This window comes from Silurus aristotelis, assembly GCF_946808225.1.
Source record: "Silurus aristotelis genome assembly, chromosome: 23".
NCBI classification, from domain to species: Eukaryota; Metazoa; Chordata; class Actinopteri; order Siluriformes; family Siluridae; genus Silurus; species Silurus aristotelis.
Window position 1 is genome coordinate 12,354,829 of NC_139596.1, and position 23,693 is coordinate 12,378,521.

General features: G+C 37.3%; 1 protein-coding gene across 7 annotated transcripts in view; it reads right to left on the reverse strand.

Moving 5' to 3' along the window:
* apba1a (amyloid beta (A4) precursor protein-binding, family A, member 1a) overlaps window positions 1–23,693 on the reverse strand; it is a 60,860-nt gene that overhangs the window by 17,787 nt on the left and 19,380 nt on the right. For 5 of the 7 annotated variants that reach the window (XM_083527514.1, XM_083527518.1, XM_083527517.1 and 2 more), the window contains exons 2-3: window positions 23,043–23,172; window positions 641–2,110 (exon numbers count right to left, since the gene is read on the reverse strand). In XM_083527514.1, the coding sequence (XP_083383640.1) occupies window positions 641–2,035 (1,395 nt within the window). In that variant the 5' untranslated portion in view covers window positions 2,036–2,110; window positions 23,043–23,172. The remainder of the gene's footprint in view (window positions 1–640; window positions 2,111–23,042; window positions 23,173–23,693) is intronic. The other 2 variants (XM_083527516.1, XM_083527520.1) reach the window with 1 other exon arrangement.

A 23,693-nucleotide genomic window follows, 5' to 3' on the forward strand; every position in this document is an offset into this window, starting at 1 on the left:
CTCTTTCTCTCTCTCTCTCTCTGCTCAAGCCCTCCTGCGGTCAATCTAAAAGGGGGTTCATTTGGATGCACAAGTCATATGCTACCATCACAGAATACCGATAAGTCCTGCTGGCTGAGGAAAGTTAAGCCAGTACTGTGTGTGTGTTTGAGCCACCTTGTATTTTCCTCAGGCAGGAGATTTGTCCAGAGAGCAGCACTCACTGTGCAGAGACATGTTCGCACCACTGCACACCCAGCAGCAAGCACATTATAAATGGCAGACCAGAAAAAAAAAAAAAAAAAAAAGACTCACTTCCTGGTATACAATATTGCATGGAAGGAAGCAGACTGGACAAATGCATAAAGGATTTAAAGAAAAAAAAAATTGTCTATTTCAATTAACACTTGCTAAAATAGATGGGCTTTTTTTTTTTTTTTTTAAATGATCTTCGATACACATTGTTACAATTATCTGACTTATTTTAAACATGCAGGAAATCATGGAGGTTGTAACTCATGCAGCATACATAATTAATTGAGCTGTGCTTACTCAATAAACCCTTCTCTGTGTCATGAAAAATACAAATACGCTTCAGGAATAAAACATAATCCAGGACTGAACACAAAGGACTCCGATCATGCTGGTGTTGCTTACTCACATCTCCCCCTAGTGGTGGCTGCAGGTCTGACTCCAAACTGGGGCTTAAGTCTTGCCTCATCACCCAGATGGGCTCTTTGGGCTCGTCTGGTGTGTAGGGTGAGCGCACCGTCCTGCTCTTCACCTCCTCAATAGCCTCCTTGATGTCCTTGATGGCCAGCGAGATAGCTTCTCTCTTCTCCCGATTGCTCCTCACCTGAGCTGACTCCTCAGAGGGGCTGCTCATGGGGATTCCGCCATCCTCGGTTTTCCCTTCCTCATTCTCTATCTCCTGAAGATTCCCCTCTTTAGCCTGCTCTTTCTCTTTGTGTCTGTCTGTTCCCTTTACTCCTGAAGGGTGTTCCAGACTCTGTGAGCTCTCCGTTGCTTCACCCGCGATGTGCTCAACATCCTCATCCTGCTCACAGCTGTCGGTACGTGGGTAAGGCGCAAATTCAGCTTCCTTCTCAGGGCTGTCTGACTCGCCGTCTGATCGCTCATCGTAGTGGTGGAGTCTGGAGCCCACAGCTTCCTGTTGCCCATACGAATCTCGCTCTAGGAGCCGCAGTCCGGCACGACGCTGCTGAGGCATGTCTCCTTCAGGGGCTTCTGGGATCTCCTCGTACACATGCTCCTGCACTCCGTAGTCAGCATAGGGCTCGGAATAGGGCTGATCTTCAGGCCTAGGCTGGGTGTAAACATAGTTGGAGTAACCAGGGTTGAGTGCCTCAGCGTCGTGTCTGATTGGCCGATCCATGTTTTGCAGGGGCTCGTGAGGAAGTGGAGGGGGTTGGGGAGGGTACTGGGGCTGTTGCTCAGATTCTGCACTCTCTGCATATTCTTCTGCCTCTGGACGTAGTGCAACACCATACATACCCTCGTCCTCAGGTTCAGCCTCTAGCGCCATTACAGCATCACCCTCGGCCTGGTCTGTGTGGTTGTGGAATCCACTCTCTGTGCTTGCAGAGCGTGCCAGGGCACTATGGTTGTCCTCTTCCTCCTCAAGACGATGCTGCTCGGCTCTTTCTGCCTCCCTCTGTTGTCTTTCCCTCTCCCTCTGCCTCTGCCGCTGTTGCTGGGCCCTCAGTCGTGCCTCTGTGTCACCTTGCCTGCGATATCGGTTCACTGCTGGCCGTGGGATGGGCCGCTGAACTTGCTGCTGTTCTACGTCGCCTTCTTCAGGCATCCTGCGGGACGAGCGTGGTCGCCCGGTCCCTTCAGATCCATCATGATGCCGTTGCCGCTGTGCACCGGGTTGAGAGTGGTTGTTTTCGCTGCCATTACCACTGTGATGATGACGAGAGCGGCCCGAGTTTTCGTGGCGTCTGCGCTGAGAGGATGGTTGCTCTCGGCGGCCTAGGTCTGTTTCGGTTGCCTCAGCTGGCTCATAGCCCACCGATGCCTCCTGATGGCTCATGGCTAGGACAAGTAATGGTCTACAATCACTGAATCATCTCCCCCTGGCCAGGTGCAGCACAGACCAATACAAAGCCTGCAAACACAGGAAGAGAAAAGTAGGGTCAGCCAATAGATTAAATCAGCTCAATTACATAAAAGAACCCAAATTACGGATGTTCCCTGATATATCAAACTTATGCTGATGACATGATAATCAAATTTTTAACGTTTTGTCAGGCAAACGTAGCAGCGTATGCTCCGCCCCCTATTTACGCTAACAGATGCTTGCCCATGTGCTTCATACTGATCACCTGTAAGACCCCTGATAAGGCTGGGGCAAGTTAAATTAGCCAGAAAATGTTGTTTCTATAAATCCACAAATTAAAAGATTACATTTGATCATAATGTTTGCTGATATTTAGTTGACTGTACAGCTGAACACTAATAAGGATTTATCGTGTTATAATGCTGACAGGGAGCTATCACAGACAACTAAACTGTGAAATTCATCCGCAAAACATGACAAGAGGCTTGCTAGTTACTAGTGTGACATGACATGACATGTACAGTATGTCCCTAGCTAAATTATACAAATTTATACGTCTCTCTGAGGTAATGGCGTCTGCTAAATGCCGTAAATGTAAATAATGGAAAGCTTTTGCATTACATGTGCCTTGAGGGCTAAACCAAGGAGGCAAAGATCAAACATGTAAGGACTAAACGTCTCCATTCAAGGTGTTATGTGCAAAGGTTATTTTAATAAACCATTAGTTTATATATGCATTCTAAACTATAATGTGTACAAGAAAATACACAAATGTAAAAAAAATCCATGAAGGGATTTCAAACAGTTAACTCAATGATTTCCAAGTTGTGAGGTGGAAATCTTTATTAGATTTATTATAGTTTTTTTTTTTTTTATAAAGTTAAGCACCAACCATTACAAGATTAAAAAGAGCTGAAATGTCGAGAGACAGCAGCACAGCCGCACGGATGAACAAAATTACATTTAGCACAATGTTATGATGTCTGTCCCAATAAGAGAGACTTTTAGCCATTTCAAGCAAAAATACGCTCTGACGGCACTGACTACTTCAATTAATATAGGTGATCTTTCTTTATTCAGCACAGGGTTTCATAATATTGCACATTGTCTCCCTATATTTAGATCATTATGCATTATATGGATACATCTTGGTGCTTTTTTCAGCAGCCACGTCCTCGCTTAGAAGCAAACAGATGTATGAGTCAATGTTGGATAAATGCACTACTCCTTATGTGCAATCGTGTAAGAAACCGTAATGGATATACCGCTCGTGTCTGCGATGTGTCATAATATCAGTGTCGAAGACGACCTAATCACAAGTGACTGTGTAAATGAGTGACTCACACTCATAGCTGCACGGAGAATATAGATGGAGGCGAGCTTCAGAAAATATTTTAATAAATTGACAGCAGTGCTTTATAAAGCCACATATTCTTGTGTATATTAGATATCTTGGGGGGTAACAGCTCTTATTAGTCATATGAGCAAAAAAAAAGCAAAGAAATGAAACGAAACCACCTGGTCCACACATACACATTTGCAGATAGCTCTGGTTGCCACGGTGATATGCTCCCCCAGTCGGCTGCTACTGATGAGTATATTCACACTGCAGAGAGACATGGATCCAGTGTGGAAAAAAAAATTCACACTCCCTCCATCTCATAGCAAAGACCCTTCTATTTCATCCCACGAGAAATCCACTTTCTTCCAATCTAACACATGGGGACACAGACACCACAGCTTGCAAGGGTGTGTGTGTAAAAGAGAGCTGGGAAAAATGTCATCAGCTCGTTAAAACTACACAATGCTTTCCAAAAAGAGGTTAATCATATGATGCTGATTATACTCGATCTCAGGTCGTCACCAAACAGGTTCTTCATGCCTTGTTGCATCAGAACGCTGCTGCACTAAATAGGCTTAATGCAACTAGGTCCTTTCGTATAGGAGTTCTAATAAACAATCTGGTAATAAAACCTGGAACTGGGAGTGTAGTAGAAAAGCACGAAGTACTATTGATTCATTCTATCCTTTTGCCCGAAGCACAAGCAGAGAGTACTCATGTTTTCAAGACTAACCCATGAATACACAACATACACGTAACAGAAATTCACGTTATTCATTCTATAGTTAGAACATATGTAGTAAAGTTATGATTTTCACTGACAGGAAAATAAAAAAATTATGTTTCGTAGCACTCATAGAAAAGATACCAAAAAAAGCAGTTTACTCAACAAAACTCACTTATAACATACAGAGCCATGTTTTTACAAGACACTTGTGATTTTCTTAACCAAAAGATTAAATAAGAATAAACTAAATCTAAATCAAATTCATCCTTTTAGATATACACTATATAAACAAAGGTTTGATTAGTATGTGCTAATTGAACATCCCACTCCACATTTGGCCCTTATTTGCTCTTTTAATAACCTCCACTCTTCTGGGAAGGTGTTCCACTAAATTTTGGAGTGTACTTGTGGAGATTTGTGTTCATTCAGCCACAGTATTAGTAAAGGCAGGTACTAATGTATTTGAGATGAGGAGACCTGAGGTGCAGTCAGTGTTCCAATTTATACCATAGGTGTTCAGTAGGGTTGAGGTCAGAGCTCTATACCAGGACATTCACGATTTACTCCAACCCATGTAATCCATGTGTTCATGAAGCTGCATTTGTGCACAGGGGCATTGCCATGCTTTGACAGGTTTGGGTTACTTAGTTGAGTTGAAGGAAAAATGTATTGTATATCCAAATATGTGGGCAGTATCAGTTATCAGTATCAGTTATCAGTCACACTTGTGTAGTTTTTTACCACTATAAATTCATGGCCATAAATAAAACAACAAGAATAGTACTATTTTTAATAGTGGCACTTCATTATCACCACAGACTTTTACTGAGTAAGACATTTACTTGAATTTGATGCAGGAATAAAAAAACTTTCATGGCAATTTTTATTTATTGTTGACTTTTTAACAAGCCATGTCATCAGGTATCAAATCTGTGAAAAACTCTTTGCATCTGTAACTAAAATCTTTAGCCCTGTAGCTGCGCTCCTGATCTGACGAGCTGCCTTCAGCTAAATATTTCACATGAACGCATGTGATCAGACAAGCAGTAACAGCAGATTTTCTACAGAAGCTATAAAGGTTTGTAGTAAAATGCAAATACAGAGTTGTCTTCTGATGCTGTCCTGTTTTATTCATCTGTACAAACTGAATGATTTTGCTGTTTTGTCAGTGTTTTTTTTAGTTTAAAGCGTTCCGAGTAATTGTCCGAAGATCCCGAAGCCTTTCACTGCCAGGCAGAGAACAGTCGGGTTAACAGATCCCGTGTGAATTCGAGCATGCGAACAAAACGTGTTCATGAGAGAGTGCAGATAGTGCTCTCATTAATGTTTACTTGGCTGCACTATGATGGATGAACACCAGTCAGAAATGATGCCATTAGCAGAGCTGCACTTCTTGGTGAAAGTGTGACCTGATGGACTGGCATCCCGCTGAGAGCGTACTCTTGCCTTGTGCCCAGTGTTCTAAAAATAGGCTTTGGATTCACCGGGACATGTGTTTTTTTAAATAGTTATTGATTTTGTCGACAACTGTGTTTAACCAGATTTTAAAAATTGAGTTAACAAAGGACAGGGAATAAACCGTGGAAAAAAAATATGGCAAAAACTATGCAAATGCAGCAGACAGAGAAAGAGAGAGAAAGAGATGAATACAGATGAAGGTCAATAATAAAGGCAGAGATAACAGGAAAAAGCTGACAAGCAAAACACACACACACACACACACACACACACACACACACACACACAGACACACACACACACACACTGCTGAAGCCCTGGAGGACCTTCTTGAGGTCTTATCCCACCATTCCTTCCTTCCACTTCCTCTCCATCTCTCTGTCTATGTGCCAGCAGGCCTTCCCTGTGAGTACAAAGCAGGTTGGCATGTTAGACCACTCTGTGCGTGCGTTTGTGTGTGTGTGTCCTTCCCCACCCTCTCTCACACAAACAGTCATCTGTCAAGGACAAAGCAGCATGCCAAGCTCTCTACTCTACACTCGGCGAACGAGTGATGGAGGACATCATGACATGATTTGACTTATGGAACTGGCATCTGCTTTTCAGCAAACGTGCTGTGCATGATTCAGTGTGTGTGTGTGTGTGTGTGTGTGTGTGTGTGTGTGTGTGTGTGTGTGTGTGTGTGCATGTGTGTGTGTGTGTGTATGTCTTTATCAGACATGACATAGGGGAATGATTAAATAAATCCTGGTGCATTACAGGATGCACAATAAAATGTAGAGTGGTGACACTATATGTGCCAAAACACACTCCTTGCTAGCAGCAGTAGAGACAGGAGTTTGTGACCTTCAGTCATCCAAAAGAACCTCCTCAGTCTATTATTGGAAAAAAGACAAATTTCTCTCCAGTTGCAGCACTGACCCATGTTTGAACCCGCAAGTTCCTTTACAATTAAACATGTACTCCAGCATAACTTTTTTACAAAAATCTTAGTTCTTTTTGGTAAAAAATAAACCAATCTCTAATAATGAATGTCTTAGGGCAACTGTCTTTATATTAATAAATGTGCTAGCATCAGATTAGGTGCTTAGTAACAAATGTTATTAGTGGATTATTTTGGAAGTGCACCACCAACGTTTATTAGAAAACTCCACAGAAAGTGTAAAGAAACAAAGCTGGGGCTGATTTTTTTTTCTAGCCCAGTCTGTAGATTCCTGAATTTTAAACTTGGGTGATGCGACAAGTTAATCATCTTAAAATGTTATTACACTGCAAATGATATCCACTAATGTTTACTCTGATAGAATTATACTTAGCACAGCTATCAAGACATTTGCAGCAGGAGTTTCACAATCTGAGATTGTAGAATGTCATTGTAAAAAAAAAAACTAAAAGTAAAGCCTGTTTCTCTGTGATTATTATTATCGTTCCTATTATTATTAGGGGTGCACCGATCAGAATATTTGGGGCCGATGACTGATCCCCGATCACTGGAAGCTGTATCATCTGATACTGATGTCGATTGCCGAATACAGGGTCTATTTGAAGCCTTGTATTTATTACATAGCATTATTTATTTAATTATATTTAACAACAAAGTGTATTAAGTATTAAAATTAAGAGAATAGAAAGTATCATGATTTGACAACTCTGTAATTATTGGCAACTGGCAGGAAAACTGGACCTGGCAGTGTGTAGCGTGAATCTAATAGACAGCTGAAGATTAAGGCATATAAATTCCATTATTGTGTCTGATATTTCTTTATGCTTTTTTTTATTGTCCTTGCAGTAAGATTCCTGTCTTTAAAACATCTCTTTTACCAACAGCTGAGTGAGTGGTGCTTGAGTTGATAAACTGTCCCGCTCTCTCTTTTAGCTCTAGCTAACTTTGAAAACTGCACATATTTACGTGACTAACCTTCAAATGTCTGATACGGTTGGCGGTGTTAAAATGTTTTAGGTGCTTCTCATCTCCTGAAATGTTCTTGTTACACATGTTACAGATTGCTAAAGTATTGTCTTTTTTAAGGGTGCTCACCTTATAAAATTGCCAGAGCAGTAAAGCCATTTTAGCAAATCAGCCGATTATGATCGGTAACTGGTTAATCGGAGCAGCCTTAATTATTAATATGATGATGATGATGATGATAATTATTATTTTTAATAATAATAATATTAATTTTAAGCCACATTGGATAAGATTGTTAGCCGAATGATATAAAATCTACACCATATCTGTATCTGTCTTCGCATGTGGCAGCTCAGTGGATAAAAAAATGTGACTTCGGATCAAAAGGAAATTCAAATCCCTCCATCACCAAGCTGCCACTGCACATTACAAGCTGCCCTTGAGCACGGTCTTAAAACCTTTAACCTCTCAGTTGTAAAATGAGATAATTGTCTCTGAAAAGTCGCTCTGAATAAGGGCGTCTGACCATGCCATAAATGTAAAATGTAAAACAGAGACAATATCTGCCGTTTGATCATTAGAAAAACTATATGTAAAGGATTATATAGAAAATACACTGCTATGATTTACTGTGCTGTACTGCAGAACCTGAGACATCCATAACACATAATCAGCAGTGACTAAGCTGATGCCAGTGGGTGTAATAAATATGAACCAGGTGAATTACTTACTCTGTCATCTTTTTTGTCATCATAAAGTATTCTGTTCTGTTCATTATAGATTCATAATATTTTAAAGACCAAATGTATTAGATGCATTTTTCTTGCTTTAAATGGGTAAGAGTTTTCTTACATCATTCTTATTATGTCATCACTGAGACATGATTCCTGTTTCATTGTTAAGATATTAAATGTAAATATTAGATTATATAACACTGATCCATTTTTATAACCAAACTTCATTTTGTAACTGAATTAAAATGTTTGTCACACGTGTTGTATATAGATTAGATTTGGAAAAAAATGCAGTGAATTTCTGAAATGAAGTGTATTTCTTTAATGCTAATGGACAAATGCTACCTAAGATATGGTCCTCCAGCAGTTAAAATTAAAATTAAAATGAGTCAAATTCCTATTAATAAGTGTACCCCTCTAGGAGGTTGTGCTGGGTGAATGAAAGCCATAAAGCTCTAGTCTCTCCCTGAGCTAGCCTCTGTTAGCATTACATATGTCCTTTATACACTGCCTCAGACATCTGGGATTAGCCAGTATATGGAATATTTTTCAAAAATACCTGAAATAGCAAGAGCAACTACAGCAAAGTTTATTTCTTTTCTTTTTTTTGCTGAGTCAAACCTGTGCACAAAAAGCAGTGGGCTAATACAGGCTGAATGTTCACTAATGCTCACTGGGGTAGGAAAAAAAATTACATCCCAGTACTGAGGCAATATTTATTCAACAATATTTAAGTTTGGTGAGAGGGTAATAGCAATATTGCAGTACCATGTATATTAATTTATACACAAGAATCAATTTAACAATTATATATAAAAAAGTAAAAGAACAATAATTAAATATCCTGTATTCTTTAAGATTTTAGTATCTGCTAATACAGTCAACCGAGAATGCATGGAGAACAGGAAAAGCTTAAAGAATATTACACACATAATGATCTTTAATAGTTTCTTTTTCAAGACCCAGTGGTCTCATGTTATTATGTACAGCATATAATATGGTCATATATAAAGTACAGCAATGAGAGGGACTAAACCTTTTCAGTGCTGTGTAATATAACACATGTATACTGTAAAGAACAGAATTAATGCAAAAATATTAATTCAGCAAATGATTAATATATAGATAACATAGCTAGGGTGATTAGAATCTTTGTGGTTGCAGAAGGTTTTTTTCACTCCTTGTTTTAATCAGTCTGTAATAAGATGGAATACATTTTTACATATTTCATATTAAATTCATGTTTGAACATACAGCTGAACTAACACATATTGCGCATATTGTTTTAAGAGATAATAAAACAGACATTTTAAAATTGAACATTTGGAAAACAAAAAAACAACTTCTGTATTTAACGTAAACATACAATTATTTAGTTGATTACTAGACACATTTTACTAATTTTTCTTCAGGGGGACATAAATTTGGATTTTTCTAGAAAAATCACTGCTTGGTATTGTGTACCAAGAAAATAAAACTAATTAAAAAAAGAGATTAAAGACACATAGGGACATTGCACTGGTGTATATAAGTTACTGTACTCTAGAGTATGTGTTCAGAGAGCAAAAACACTTTTAGATTTCTGAATAGATCCCTATGGTTATGCTCACATTATTGGGGTAATTTTTTACTGCCTGTCGTAGTATTTAAAATAAGATTTTTTTCCAATCTTCAACTGAGCAGTTTAAGTGGATGTTTAACTTAACCCTAACCCTAACCCTAACCCAACACATACAGTATGCCACAATAGAAATAATTTGATCACATTATTTCCTCATTTTTACATTTGAAATCAACTATAAAGCTCTTGACCTGTATCTGCATGCACTGTGCTGAGGCAATGTGATTGGCCTACAGGGTAATTGCATAAACAAGCCATGCATGTGAATGTGCATCACCTACAAGGAAAAATCCAAGCAAGAAAGATCAGAATTAAACAATGCTTGTAGCAGACACAAGGATGCTAAAGCCTAAACAAAGTAATTTTTTAATATTAAATCTATAGCACTGCTTTCCTCAAGTGCAATCGCTTACTGCTCACGCTGCCATTCGAAGAAAGCTGTATGAAAATTTAGCATTTAGCTTTTAACACAGAAAGCTCTATTGTCTGGTTGACCTATATTTATTTTGCCTCGCTGACAGCTGAATGACAAATTGCACGAGATTGAAATGTCACATGCTAACATAAACATGTTCATCAGTATTCATAATTTTTTTTGAAGGTTTACAGTTTTGCAACCAGACAAAGACAAATCTGCGTTCACTTTCATTATAAAACCAGAAGCAATACTAAACACACTAAATCTGTGATAACAAAGTCTATAAGTACAGACCTAAAAAAGCTGCTTAATCTGAATGCTACTGAAGTTTTAGCATAGTTTAATTTCATAACAAAAAATGACTTTCAGACATACAGTTTGCAAGTTTAAATAAATGTACATAACAACAATGATTTCCTTCATGACTAGTATATTACACTCAAGTATTTCACATTCACTTTAAACGAAGTCTTGAGGACTTCAAAGTTAATATGTTAATGAGGATATATTAGCATGCTATGACCCATATATCCAATGGCTGGTATGGATATGTTGCCCACTGGCTTCTTCGAGCCGCTCACATATGCCTTCTGTAATTCTAATTTAGTCAGTAATTTACCGTGACTAGATAAGCCAATAAAAACCCTCCAATGCGGAATTAATTACAATTGCTTGGATAATGAGAAGTGCTATGACGATTACGCTGCAGGTCAAGGACATTAATAGCAAGGTCGCAGAACCAGGCACATTTTAAACACATATCTTAATACCAATACTCCGGCATTTTATAGTGTAATTCCTGTCCATCTGCAATGTCTGATTAGCACAGATAAAAATTTGCCTGCCATGAGAAAATAATCTGTTTATCCTATAGTCACTTATAACAGAAGGCACCTTATAAATATATTTTTTTATTAAAATCTCTACATCTCTAAATCAGGTTACACAGACAGTGAATTTTTGGGGTTTGTTTAACTGAACACTCTGTGTAGCATTTCACTACAGTCAAAATCAGCTCACAACCAGTGCAGTGCAATCACTCAAGCATACAAACATACTGAGCATTCACACATTTGCGACCGGAGGGCTTTTGAGAAGTAAATGGCTTTGTGGTATTCACTAAGAAGAAGGGGAGCATTGTAAAAAAAAAAAAAAGATTCTATGGCCCATGTTTCCATAAACTCAAAGTTGTACTCTCCTGATTAGAACAAATTATGTTGTTAAGCAAAATGTAATTGACAAACAGAGAAAAGTCTGTGTGGACCTAGATAAGCTTATTGGTGCTATACTGGTGATATACTGTTAACGGATAATTCAGCTTTGCTGTCACTAATGCATTTTAATTCCTAAACCAGAACCGGAAAGCTGGTATTCATTACAGGATACATTATGTGGACAAAAGGTTGTTGACACCGTAAGTTTTGTATAAGCTTTCTAAACATTGCACACATTTAGTCCACATTTGCTGTAATAATAACCTCCACTTTGCTGCAAAGATGTTCTACTAGATTTTGAGGTGGTTATGAAGATTTTTGCTTATTCAGCCACTAGAAAGTTAGTAAACTCAGGCATCGATGTTGGGTGAGGAGGCCTGAGGTGCAGTCAGCATTACAATTCATTGTTGGGGTCAGAGCTCTACAGCAGGCCACTCCAAACCTTCCACTCCAATCCATGTAAACCATATATTCATGAAGCTTACTTTTGTGCACAGGAGCATTGTCATGCTGGAACAGGTTTGGGTCTCTTGTTCAATTAATTTATTCCCAACATTCATTCATTTATTCTCTTTATTTTGTAGCGTTTCTTTTGGCTACACTGCTTCCAGTATGTGTATGCGGATGTTCGATTTTTTGTTCAATCAGATTTCAGCCTCTATGTGCTGCCATGTCAATCTAATCTGCCCAGGGCCTTCAAAGTCAGTACTGCTGGCCTTTATACCATAGATAATGTTAGCAATGGGTCTGTTTATTTAACCAATTAGATTTCAAATTCGCCTCACAGAACGGCGTCAGCATTTTTCCGTCCTCTGATTGGTTGGTCAGAGGGAACTGTTACAGCCAAGTTTGACTGGCAAAACACATCTGTAGCTCTGCACACATTAATACATCTAAGTTTGACTTTTTTATGCCAAAGGAGGAAGAGATTTTTTTTGGTCTCTGACATTCTTAAAAATACATTTTCAAGAAAAGCTAGTCATTGTGTGGAGAGGTCGGCCAACCCCGAAGCTAGCTAGCGTGTCTCAGCTCGGGAAAGGGTTTGTTCACCACTTCCAGACCAGTGAATACGAGCGGTACCACTGGCTTAAAGCCTCTGAGGAGCGGTGCAAATTATGAGTATGCATCTCTGGTGAGTAGGTTGTGTTTTATTCCAATTTTAAAAGTTTTTGTCATGTTATTAGACAAATATTAATTCTAAACTGCTCCAGATGATGTAGGTGCACAGTTGCGGTTGTAGTGTAGAGGTTTGGAGTTTTAACTGGGTTTCTTGCTTTAGTGAAATGGTATTTACCCTCCATATGCAAAATGCCTGTCTTTCTGTAATGTCACACGTTGTTATAATGCGTTTATGTATGGTATTGATGGTTTCTATAATTGAGGTGTGATAGTGGAAACTTTAGGAAAGATTAATAACTGCGATTGTTTTATTGGATTGCTCCAGTTTTGCTTTAGAACAAAAAAGATATCTTTCATTCTGTTACATCCTAAAGTCTTTTTTGCAAAATTATGATAAATAAATGTTATCCATTACAGGTAAATCTTTTAATAAATCACATTTTCCATTCTCTTCTAAGACAGAAAATCTATTTTCTGTGAAACATCATACAAAAACCTTAACTTACCTACATTTTAAATACAGTTTAAATGATTATTTGATCCTAAAGGCTTTAGCATTGAATCATTAATAAAGCATGTAAGAATATTTATAGTTCATGGCAATACATAATAAATATTAATGATTATGTGAATCCGGTACAGACATAACTGAATGCAAGCTCAGCAGTATGTACTGCAGACGAGCTCTGTAGGTTGTGTTCCACTTTACGACTTTACGACATATACATCGACTGGATGTGCTGTAACCACAGAGTGAGATTTATTGCAGTTAAGCCTGTGCCAGCAGTTACAATGAACACTATGAGTCTCAGACCATTCAGTTCTCCAGTAAAATAAAGCCAGTTCAAGGTGAAAAAAATACAATAAAGTATATTGTAAGGAATACATCAGATATTAATGTATTTTTCTTTGTGTCTGGTTAAGTGATTCAAAAGTTAATATGTGGAACTTACAGTGCAGTGTAATAGTAACTATGGTGACTGATTTCATTTGTCATTTCAGCTTTACATAGCAGCACCGGGGGATTAAAATGAAATAGAAACATTAATAAGCACTGGGATTGTATTAAATGTGAGAGTTAAAAGCAGAGAATTTAATAAATGCTTCACCTTCATATTCAAGCCTCAGATAAAACTACAGACTGGAAGTTTGCATTCTAATAACAATTCATATCCTGGACTTAAAGCGAATTTTATTTGCATGATGGTGGCTCTGTTTTATTGTTTTCTATTTATTTCTTTTGCAGCATTGTTTATTAAATTTGACACCACAAAAAAAATGTAATCAAAGTAAACAAGAAAATGCACAGCATCCTACCTACATGTTGCAATTTCACAACCTCACTTTAGTATTTCATGCCTTCATTAAGTTGTGAATACGATTAACTGTTGGAGCCTAATAAAAATTCAATGTAAGATGTTGTAGTGTTACTTCCTTTCTTTATTATTATTATTTCTGTGAGTGTTCGATGCTCAATGTTTCAAAGCAAATCTTTGCAAAGCTCCGCAAAGCTGCTACTGTACAAAACTGTAAAAAAAATTAAATAAAAAAATGTCCATGTATTTCGATTAAAATTAAAAATAAGACTTGGATCTGATCAATTTTAGTAATGTCTACTGCTGTTGCCACACCCACCTGTATCATCACCTCTCTTATTCTAGCAGTAGACCGTGTCCTTTCAGCCAGCCACTAGAGGGGATTAAACCCAAACAAAATGTAAATACACATTACCGCCTGTAGGAGCTACAAACCTGCATGGGACGGATTTTGATTGATATATTTGATTGACGCCCGCAATATTTAAAAGTTTTGTCCGGCTTTTGCTCGCAGGTAAAGAGCCGTGCGGGACGGATTTTGCAGTCCTGCTCCCGCAAAAACGTTATTTTCTCCCAATTCACCCAAATGAGGATGGGTTCCCCTTTTGAGTCTGGTTCCTCTCAGGGTTTCTTCCTCAGAACATCTAAGGGAGTTTTTCCTTGCCACAGTCGCCACGGCTACTCATCAGGGATAAATACACACCTTGACTGTTGATTTCTGTAAAGCTGCTTTGAGACAATGTCTGTTGTGAAAAGTGCTATAGAAATAAACTTGACTCCCGCCCGCATTATTGAAGTTTTTTCCCGCAATGTATTAGTAGTTTTTATTTTCAATGCACTGACTGCTTCTCCCTGCTACTCTGCTTTTTTTGTTTGTTTCATTTGCGAATATGAATGAAAATTAAAATTAAAATGAACACACATTTCGTTTTATTTCACTTTTTGTGTAAATGAACAAGGACAAGGAATGAATATAATCGTAAATTAAATCCTGCAAGTAAATAATTACCCTGTTTAATCTCAGAAAATGTCTCCCCTAAATCTCTATCTCTGTAGATCTCAAAGATCCTCTAAGCTTTCTCGTGTCTTATAGCAACACCACAATCTAAGACTCAATCCATTAGAAATCCAGCAGCGTGATTAAGCAAAGACATCTATTCCTTCTGTTCAAAAAGTAAAACACAGCATTAAAGCACCACAGGTCAGAAAGTTTCTGTAATTCCAAGCAAATCTATGCTTGCTAATACCCCGTAATCAAGGCTTTTCTTAAATGAAGAAAAAGAAAATCTGCAGATTAGTCAAGAGTACGGTGAACAGATTTTGAAAATGAATTAGCTTATAAATTTATGCTGCCACACACAGAACAAACTTGAACGTGTTCATATTATATAAACTGCTAAATGTAAAGTGTTTCATTCTAATAAAATAATAATCACAAGCATAAAAACATTTGTGCAATAATCAGGAAGTTGTGATAAATATTTTATTTGACTGGGATTTAATTTAATTGTGTGCTGTAAGGAATATAATGTTTCTTGCTGTTTTGTCTAATTTTACATGCCTTTTATGTCAAAAGATCTGCCTAGTACAATGGGTTAGTGCACTACAACGTACTGTAACACTGGACTATATTACTACAACGTACTGTAACACTAGACTATATATTACTACAACTTACTGTAACACTGGACTATATTACTACAACGTACTGTAACACTAGACTATATATTACTACAACGTACTGTAACACTGGACTATATTACTACAACGTACTGTAACACTAGACTATATATTACTACAACGTACTGCAACACTGAACTATATTACTACAACGTACTGTAACACTAGACTATATATTACTACAACTTACTGTAACACTGGACTATATTACTACAACGTACTGTAACACCAGACTATATATTACTACAACTTACTGTAACACCGGACTATATTACAACAACTTACTGTAACACCGGACTATATTACTACAACGTACTGTAACACCGGACTATATTACAACAACTTACTGTAACACCGGACTATATTACTACAACGTACTGTAACACTAGACTATATTACTACAACTTACTGAAACACTGGACTATATACTACAACTTACTGTAACACTGGACTATATACTACAACTTACTGTAACACTGGACTATATTACTACAACGTACTGTAACACTGGACTATATTACTACAACGTACTGTAACACTAGACTATATATTACTACAACTTACTGTAACACTGGACTATATAACTTCAACTTACTGTAACACTGGACTATATAACTACAACTTACTGTAACACTGGACTATATTACTACAACTTACTGAAACACTGGACTATATACTACAACTTACTGAAACACTGGACTATATACTACAACTTACTGAAACACTGGACTATATACTACAACTTACTGAAACACTGGACTATATACTACAACTTACTGAAACACTGGACTATATACTACAACTTACTGAAACACTGGACTATATACTTCAACTTACTGAAACACTGGACTATATACTTCAACTTACTGAAACACTGGACTATATACTTCAACTTACTGAAACACTGGACTATATACTTCAACTTACTGAAACACTGGACTATATACTTCAACTTACTGAAACACTGGACTATATACTACAACTTACTGAAACACTGGACTATATACTACAACTTACTGAAACACTGGACTATATACTACAACTTACTGAAACACTGGACTATATTACTACAACGTACTGTAACACTAGACTATATATTACTACAACTTACTGTAACACTGGACTATATTACTACAACGTACTGTAACACTAGACTATATATTACTACAACGTACTGTAACACTGGACTATATTACTACAACGTACTGTAACACTAGACTATATATTACTACAACGTACTGTAACACTGGACTATATTACTACAACTTACTGTAACACCGGACTATATTACAACAACTTACTGTAACACCGGACTATATTACTACAACGTACTGTAACACCGGACTATATTACAACAACTTACTGTAACACCGGACTATATTACTACAACGTACTGTAACACTAGACTATATTACTACAACTTACTGAAACACTGGACTATATACTACAACTTACTGTAACACTGGACTATATACTACAACTTACTGTAACACTGGACTATATTACTACAACGTACTGTAACACTGGACTATATTACTACAACGTACTGTAACACTAGACTATATATTACTACAACTTACTGTAACACTGGACTATATAACTTCAACTTACTGTAACACTGGACTATATAACTTCAAATTACTGTAACACTGGACTATATTACTACAACTTACTGAAACACTGGACTATATACTTCAACTTACTGAAACACTGGACTATATACTTCAACTTACTGAAACACTGGACTATATACTTCAACTTACTGAAACACTGGACTATATACTTCAACTTACTGAAACACTGGACTATATACTACAACTTACTGAAACACTGGACTATATACTACAACTTACTGAAACACTGGACTATATACTACAACTTACTGAAACACTGGACTATATACTACAACTTACTGAAACACTGGACTATATACTACAACTTACTGAAACACTGGACTATATTACTACAACGTACTGTAACACTAGACTATATATTACTACAACTTACTGTAACACTGGACTATATTACTACAACGTACTGTAACACTAGACTATATATTACTACAACGTACTGTAACACTGGACTATATTACTACAACGTACTGTAACACTAGACTATATATTACTACAACTTACTGTAACACCGGACTATATTACTACAACGTACTGTAACACTAGACTATATATTACTACAACGTACTGTAACACCGGACTATATATTACTACAACGTACTGTAACACCGGACTATATATTACTACAACTTACTGTAACACCGGACTATATTACTACAACTTACTGTAACACCGGACTATATTTTACTACAACTTACTGTAACACCGGACTATATTTTACTACAACTTACTGAAACACTGGACTATATACTACAACTTACTGTAACACTGGACTATATTACTACAACGTACTGTAACACTAGACTATATTTTACTACAACTTACTGAAACACTGGACTATATACTACAACTTACTGTAACACTGGACTATATTACTACAACGTACTGTAACACTAGACTATATATTACTACAACTTACTGTAACACTGGACTATATAACTTCAACTTACTGTAACACTGGACTATATAACTTCAACTTACTGTAACACTGGACTATATACTACAACTTACTGAAACACTGGACTATATACTACAACTTACTGAAACACTGGACTATATACTACAACTTACTGAAACACTGGACTATATACTTCAACTTACTGAAACACTGGACTATATACTTCAACTTACTGAAACACTGGACTATATACTTCAACTTACTGAAACACTGGACTATATACTTCAACTTACTGAAACACTGGACTATATACTTCAACTTACTGAAACACTGGACTATATACTACAACTTACTGTAACACTGGACTATATACTACAACTTACTGAAACACTGGACTATATACTACAACTTACTGAAACACTGGACTATATACTACAACTTACTGAAACACTGGACTATATACTACAACTTACTGAAACACTGGACTATATACTACAACTTACTGAAACACTGGACTATATACTACAACTTACTGAAACACTGGACTATATACTACAACTTACTGAAACACTGGACTATATACTTCAACTTACTGTAACACTGGACTATATACTTCAACTTACTGTAACACTGGACTATATTACTACAACTTACTGTAACACTGGACTATATACTTCAACTTACTGAAACACTGGACTATATTACTACAACTTACTGTAACACTGGACTATATTACTACAACTTACTGAAACACTGGACTATATACTACAACTTACTGAAACACTGGACTATATTACTACAACTTACTGTAACACTGGACTATATTACTACAACTTACTGTAACACTGGACTATATACTTCAACTTACTGTAACACTGGACGATATTAGCTATAACTATATCAGTGTCACTTTAATATCAGCACATGAACACTTTAGTGACTATCACATTGGGACATTTTAAATCTGGACTACTGTCAATATCTTGTTAATCTATCCCTTTCTGTCTAATTCTTACATATATATTTTATAGTATCTATATATATTTTTTTATCCTTATATTTGTATACTTTATAGCACACTTTATAATTGTATTATGGTTCAATATTTTCATTTACTTGATTTTTTTATATTCTGTCTATTTCTATTACATGTTGGACAGTAAAAAATAATTTCACTACATACATCTTACTCTGTAATAATGTGTATGTGGGCTTTTAAACATGCACATATACAGATTTATTTTATTGATGGACATATAAGAAAAAGTTGAGCAGTAATGTAATAGTGAAATCTGTTTCATAATGAGTAAAATTTCTTTTGCATATAAGCATAGTCCAGGGTTTGTTGTTCCACCTAAAACTGTGACGTACTGATTCCAATTTTAATATTTATTTATGAACGTTATAGAACACTAATGGTTTATAATTACATACACTGATCTGCCATAACATTAAAACCGGCCTAATTCTGTGTAAGTTGCCCTTGCGCTGCAGAACAGCTCTGACCCATGAAGACGTAAAGCTCACAAGACCTCTGAAGATGTGCTGTGTAGCAGCAGATCTTATACATCCTGCAAGCTGTGATGTGGGGTTTCAACGAACGGGACTTAGTCCACTACAATCCATAGACTCTAATTTGGATTAAGAACTGGGGAATTTGGAGGCCAAGTCAACACCTTGAACTGTTTAAACCAGATCAAAAATTACCCTGCAGACAACTGGGTACCACTGAGTGTAAATAAATGGGTGTAAATAAATGCAATATGTGTAGGTAGATGATGGAACGTGTAGATGAGTAAAATCCTCCCGAATGCCAGGACCCAAGGTTTCCCAACAGAACTTTGCTCAGAGCATCACACCACCTTTGAAAAGTTTGATTTCTTCTCGTATTGGATCCTGGTGCCACCTTTTCACCTGTAAACACGTTATAAGACCTGCACTTTCAAAAATGTTTCAACTCCACTGTCTAGCCACCACAATCTGGTCTATTACATAATGCCTAGGATCATTATGCTTGCCCATTTTCCTTGCTTCTAACACATCAACTTCGAGAACGGAATGTCCACTTTTGTATGTCGCTCTGGACGAGGGTATCTGCTAAATGCCACAAATGTAAATGTAAATGTTCACTTGCTGCCTAATATATGGCAGGTGCCTCTGCAACAAGATAATCAAAAATAATTACCTACAGTGGTTTTATGTTATGACTGTAAGTTTAGAGCTTTGTTGTAAGTCCATGAGATAAATTAGTCCAAATTTGAATGAGATCAAGAATACAAACCTGATCATTGATGTTACAGCCAAAACTACTGCGAATACTGTGCTGTTAAACAGAATGAAACCACACCTTCAGAATAATCACATTTGAGAATATAATCACACTGTGGTGTCAAATAGATATAATACATATCGAGAAGGCAATGAATGTAGCAATATCATCTGTCATCATCTTAACGCTTAGAACCCGAAGAGACACTGGGAAGCGGATTGTGGTTTTTTTTTTTTTTCCTGCATAACAGAGGCACATGTAAGGCTGTGGAACTGATGCAGAATTCACAGCTCTGTCAGAGATGCAAAGAAAAAGAAAGTCAAAGAGAGAAGTGAATTCTCTGCCGACCACAGATACAACTCAATCACCAGACTGAAGGCTTGAGCAGATTTTTAAGCAGCAGGGAAACGCCTGAGAAAATCAGTGTGAAAGAGATTATTTCAGAAGAAGGGGCAAGTCCTCATACACACACACACACACACACACACACACACACACACACACACACACACACACACACACACACACACACACACACACACACACACACACACCATGCATATCACTAGGAATAGTCAAAACTCCATCTGTCCACGTTTAAGGCTCAAAACACTTCAGTCCACGCATATGGTATCTGCGTGAGCTGTATGTTAAGACAAGACAAGGACAGATCATCAAGAGGTGACACATACAGGACCTCCTGCATCTGCTTGAGTGGTCAATTATCATCACTACCCTGTGTTTCACTCTCTCCCCTGTCTGTAGAGGAAGATATGATGAGCGTGTCTCGTTGGCAACAGGCCTTTATCTACTCCTGTTAGAGTAATGTGTCTGCAGTCGCTCTATCTCCTGGTGTATGAAACAGTTGGCAGCTTCCCAACTCCTATTCCTATCCACTTATCCATTATTATAAATCTGACCTTTCCAAAGTCACTGTTGACTGGACTAATCACTGTTTAGACTAAGTATCAACATTCACATTCAGTTATTTAATGTCTGCAAGAATTATTCACACCTGGAATTTTCAGGCATTGTGTATTTAGTGACCACTTGTGATCACACGTTATAACTAGGAGACCCAAACATGTTCCAGCATGACAATGCCCCTGTGCACAAAGCAAACTCCATGGCGATATGCTTTGCATGGATGCAGTGGAAAATTTCCTGCTAGAGAGCTCTGTCCTCAAACCTGTTGAACACCTTTGGAATAAATTGGAACACTGACTGCACCCCAGGCCTCCTCATCACAACTACATCAGTACCTGACTTTTCTAAAGCCCCTCTGTCTGAATGAGCACAAATCTCCACAAGCACACTACAAAATCTAGTGGAAAATCTTCCCAGAGAATTGAAGGTTTCATAAAAGCAAATTGAGACTTAATGTGGAATGCGATGCACAAAAAAACCCTATATACTTATGACCAGGTTGTCCACAAACTTTTGACAATGTAGTGTATGTGTATAAATTCAGTCATTTACATAAATATTTGAAAAGTTTGAAAGTTACTTTTATGCTGTTTGTTGACTATAATACAGTATGCACATTTTCAGCTTGAATTTCAAGATTTCTATTTACATACAAACCTGATAAACTGTGTGGAAAGTACAGCACTTTACAGTGGTTATGAGGTCCCCTTTTAATGACCAAAAATCACATGATTGGCTGCTCTGCTGTTTCAAGGACAACTGGTAACAAAACAATTGGCAGAAAAGTATATGGAGAAGGAAAGGAACTCTTCATGATCCAAAGCTAATTTACTGACAATGTGATCACAGACATGAGCAGCCAGATCAATTCTAACATGCTCAGGGCTATTAACTAATCAGGCTTAGCCTCATGCGTCGTTGGATGGCGCTTAAACAATGAAGACAGACAAGGAACACATACTTCGAAAGCAACAAGACACCCTCAGTCCCCTGTTCTGAATAAATCTGAGCAGTATTTGACATGCTAAAGGCAAAGCTGAAGGTAAAATGCCCTAAGAGCAACACTAGGAAAGAAACCCAGAGTCTGGTGATGTCTACATCCATGGGATTTGTAACCTAGTTTTGAAGATGACAATTAAATTTGTGATAATGTTTGTTATTGTAAATGTTGATTAAAAAGATGTGACCACATATAAAATGGGTTCTAAATTCCTATACTGGATGTAAAAAATCTACATGGAAAATCTGCATTTTGAACTCATACTGTCTGTGAATGTTGTTTGTATGTAGAAATTAATGTCTGCAAGCTCTTTAATGCTATCATTAAGTGTTTGCTGATGGCTCGTTTCATTGTATACACATTATATAATTTAGCTATCTAGTCATATAGAATTAATTGTGGTCTATTTTATGGTCTATTGGTTGGGACACAATAAAAAAAACAAAAAAAAAACATGATTAGTGTGATTCTTTAGCTTTTGCTGAACTACAATAACTCCAATGATTCAACCTGGAAAGCTGAAAATGTATTTTAGTTGTTTCTGTCCTGTCCAAAACTCTGGAAATATCCTGATATATTTCTGCTACAGCACCCACACCATCATTCTGGCTGAATGCAAAAAAAATCAATCACACTTTAATGGAATAGAGGTGAGAAAGATAAGATTTAAAAAAGCACAAACCAGTTTCTTGTGTGTAAGCTACAACCAACACTCACCTCCTAGGCTCATCTATCCCGTAGGCTGTCAGGGGAGAGACAGGGCACTGGCGAAGTTTTCTCAGAGGACAGAATGGGCTAGTCTCTCTGATCCAGGTTAGTGCTGTATCAGACGCAGCCACACATTTAACTGTGCACAAACAGAGATGGAATTTCAAGTCAGAGAAGCAGTAGAGTACAACATTTAATTGGAGTACATTAAAATTAAATTGAGTGCTGAAAATCTGTTCCATTGATCTCTTTATACACTATATGGACAAAAGTATTGGGACATATGATTTTCCCAGCCATACAGTATGTGATTCGTTCCCAAACTGTTATCGCAAAGCTGAAGGCACACAAATGAACACAGTGGCATGGAATTTTCTCTTCACTTGAATTCGAAGGTCTAAACCTGTTCCAGCATGACAAAGCAAACTCCATGAAGATATGCTCTGGTTGGAGTGGAAGATCTCCTGCTATAGAGCTCCGACCTCAACCCAAGTGAACACCTTTGGGATGAATTGGAACCCTGATGGCACCCTAGGCCTTTTTACCTCACCTACATCAGTACAAGACTTTACTAATACTCTTGTGTCTGAATGAACACAAATCTCCAGAAGCACACTTTAAATTCTTGTGAAAAATCTTCCCAGAAGAGTGAATGGAATT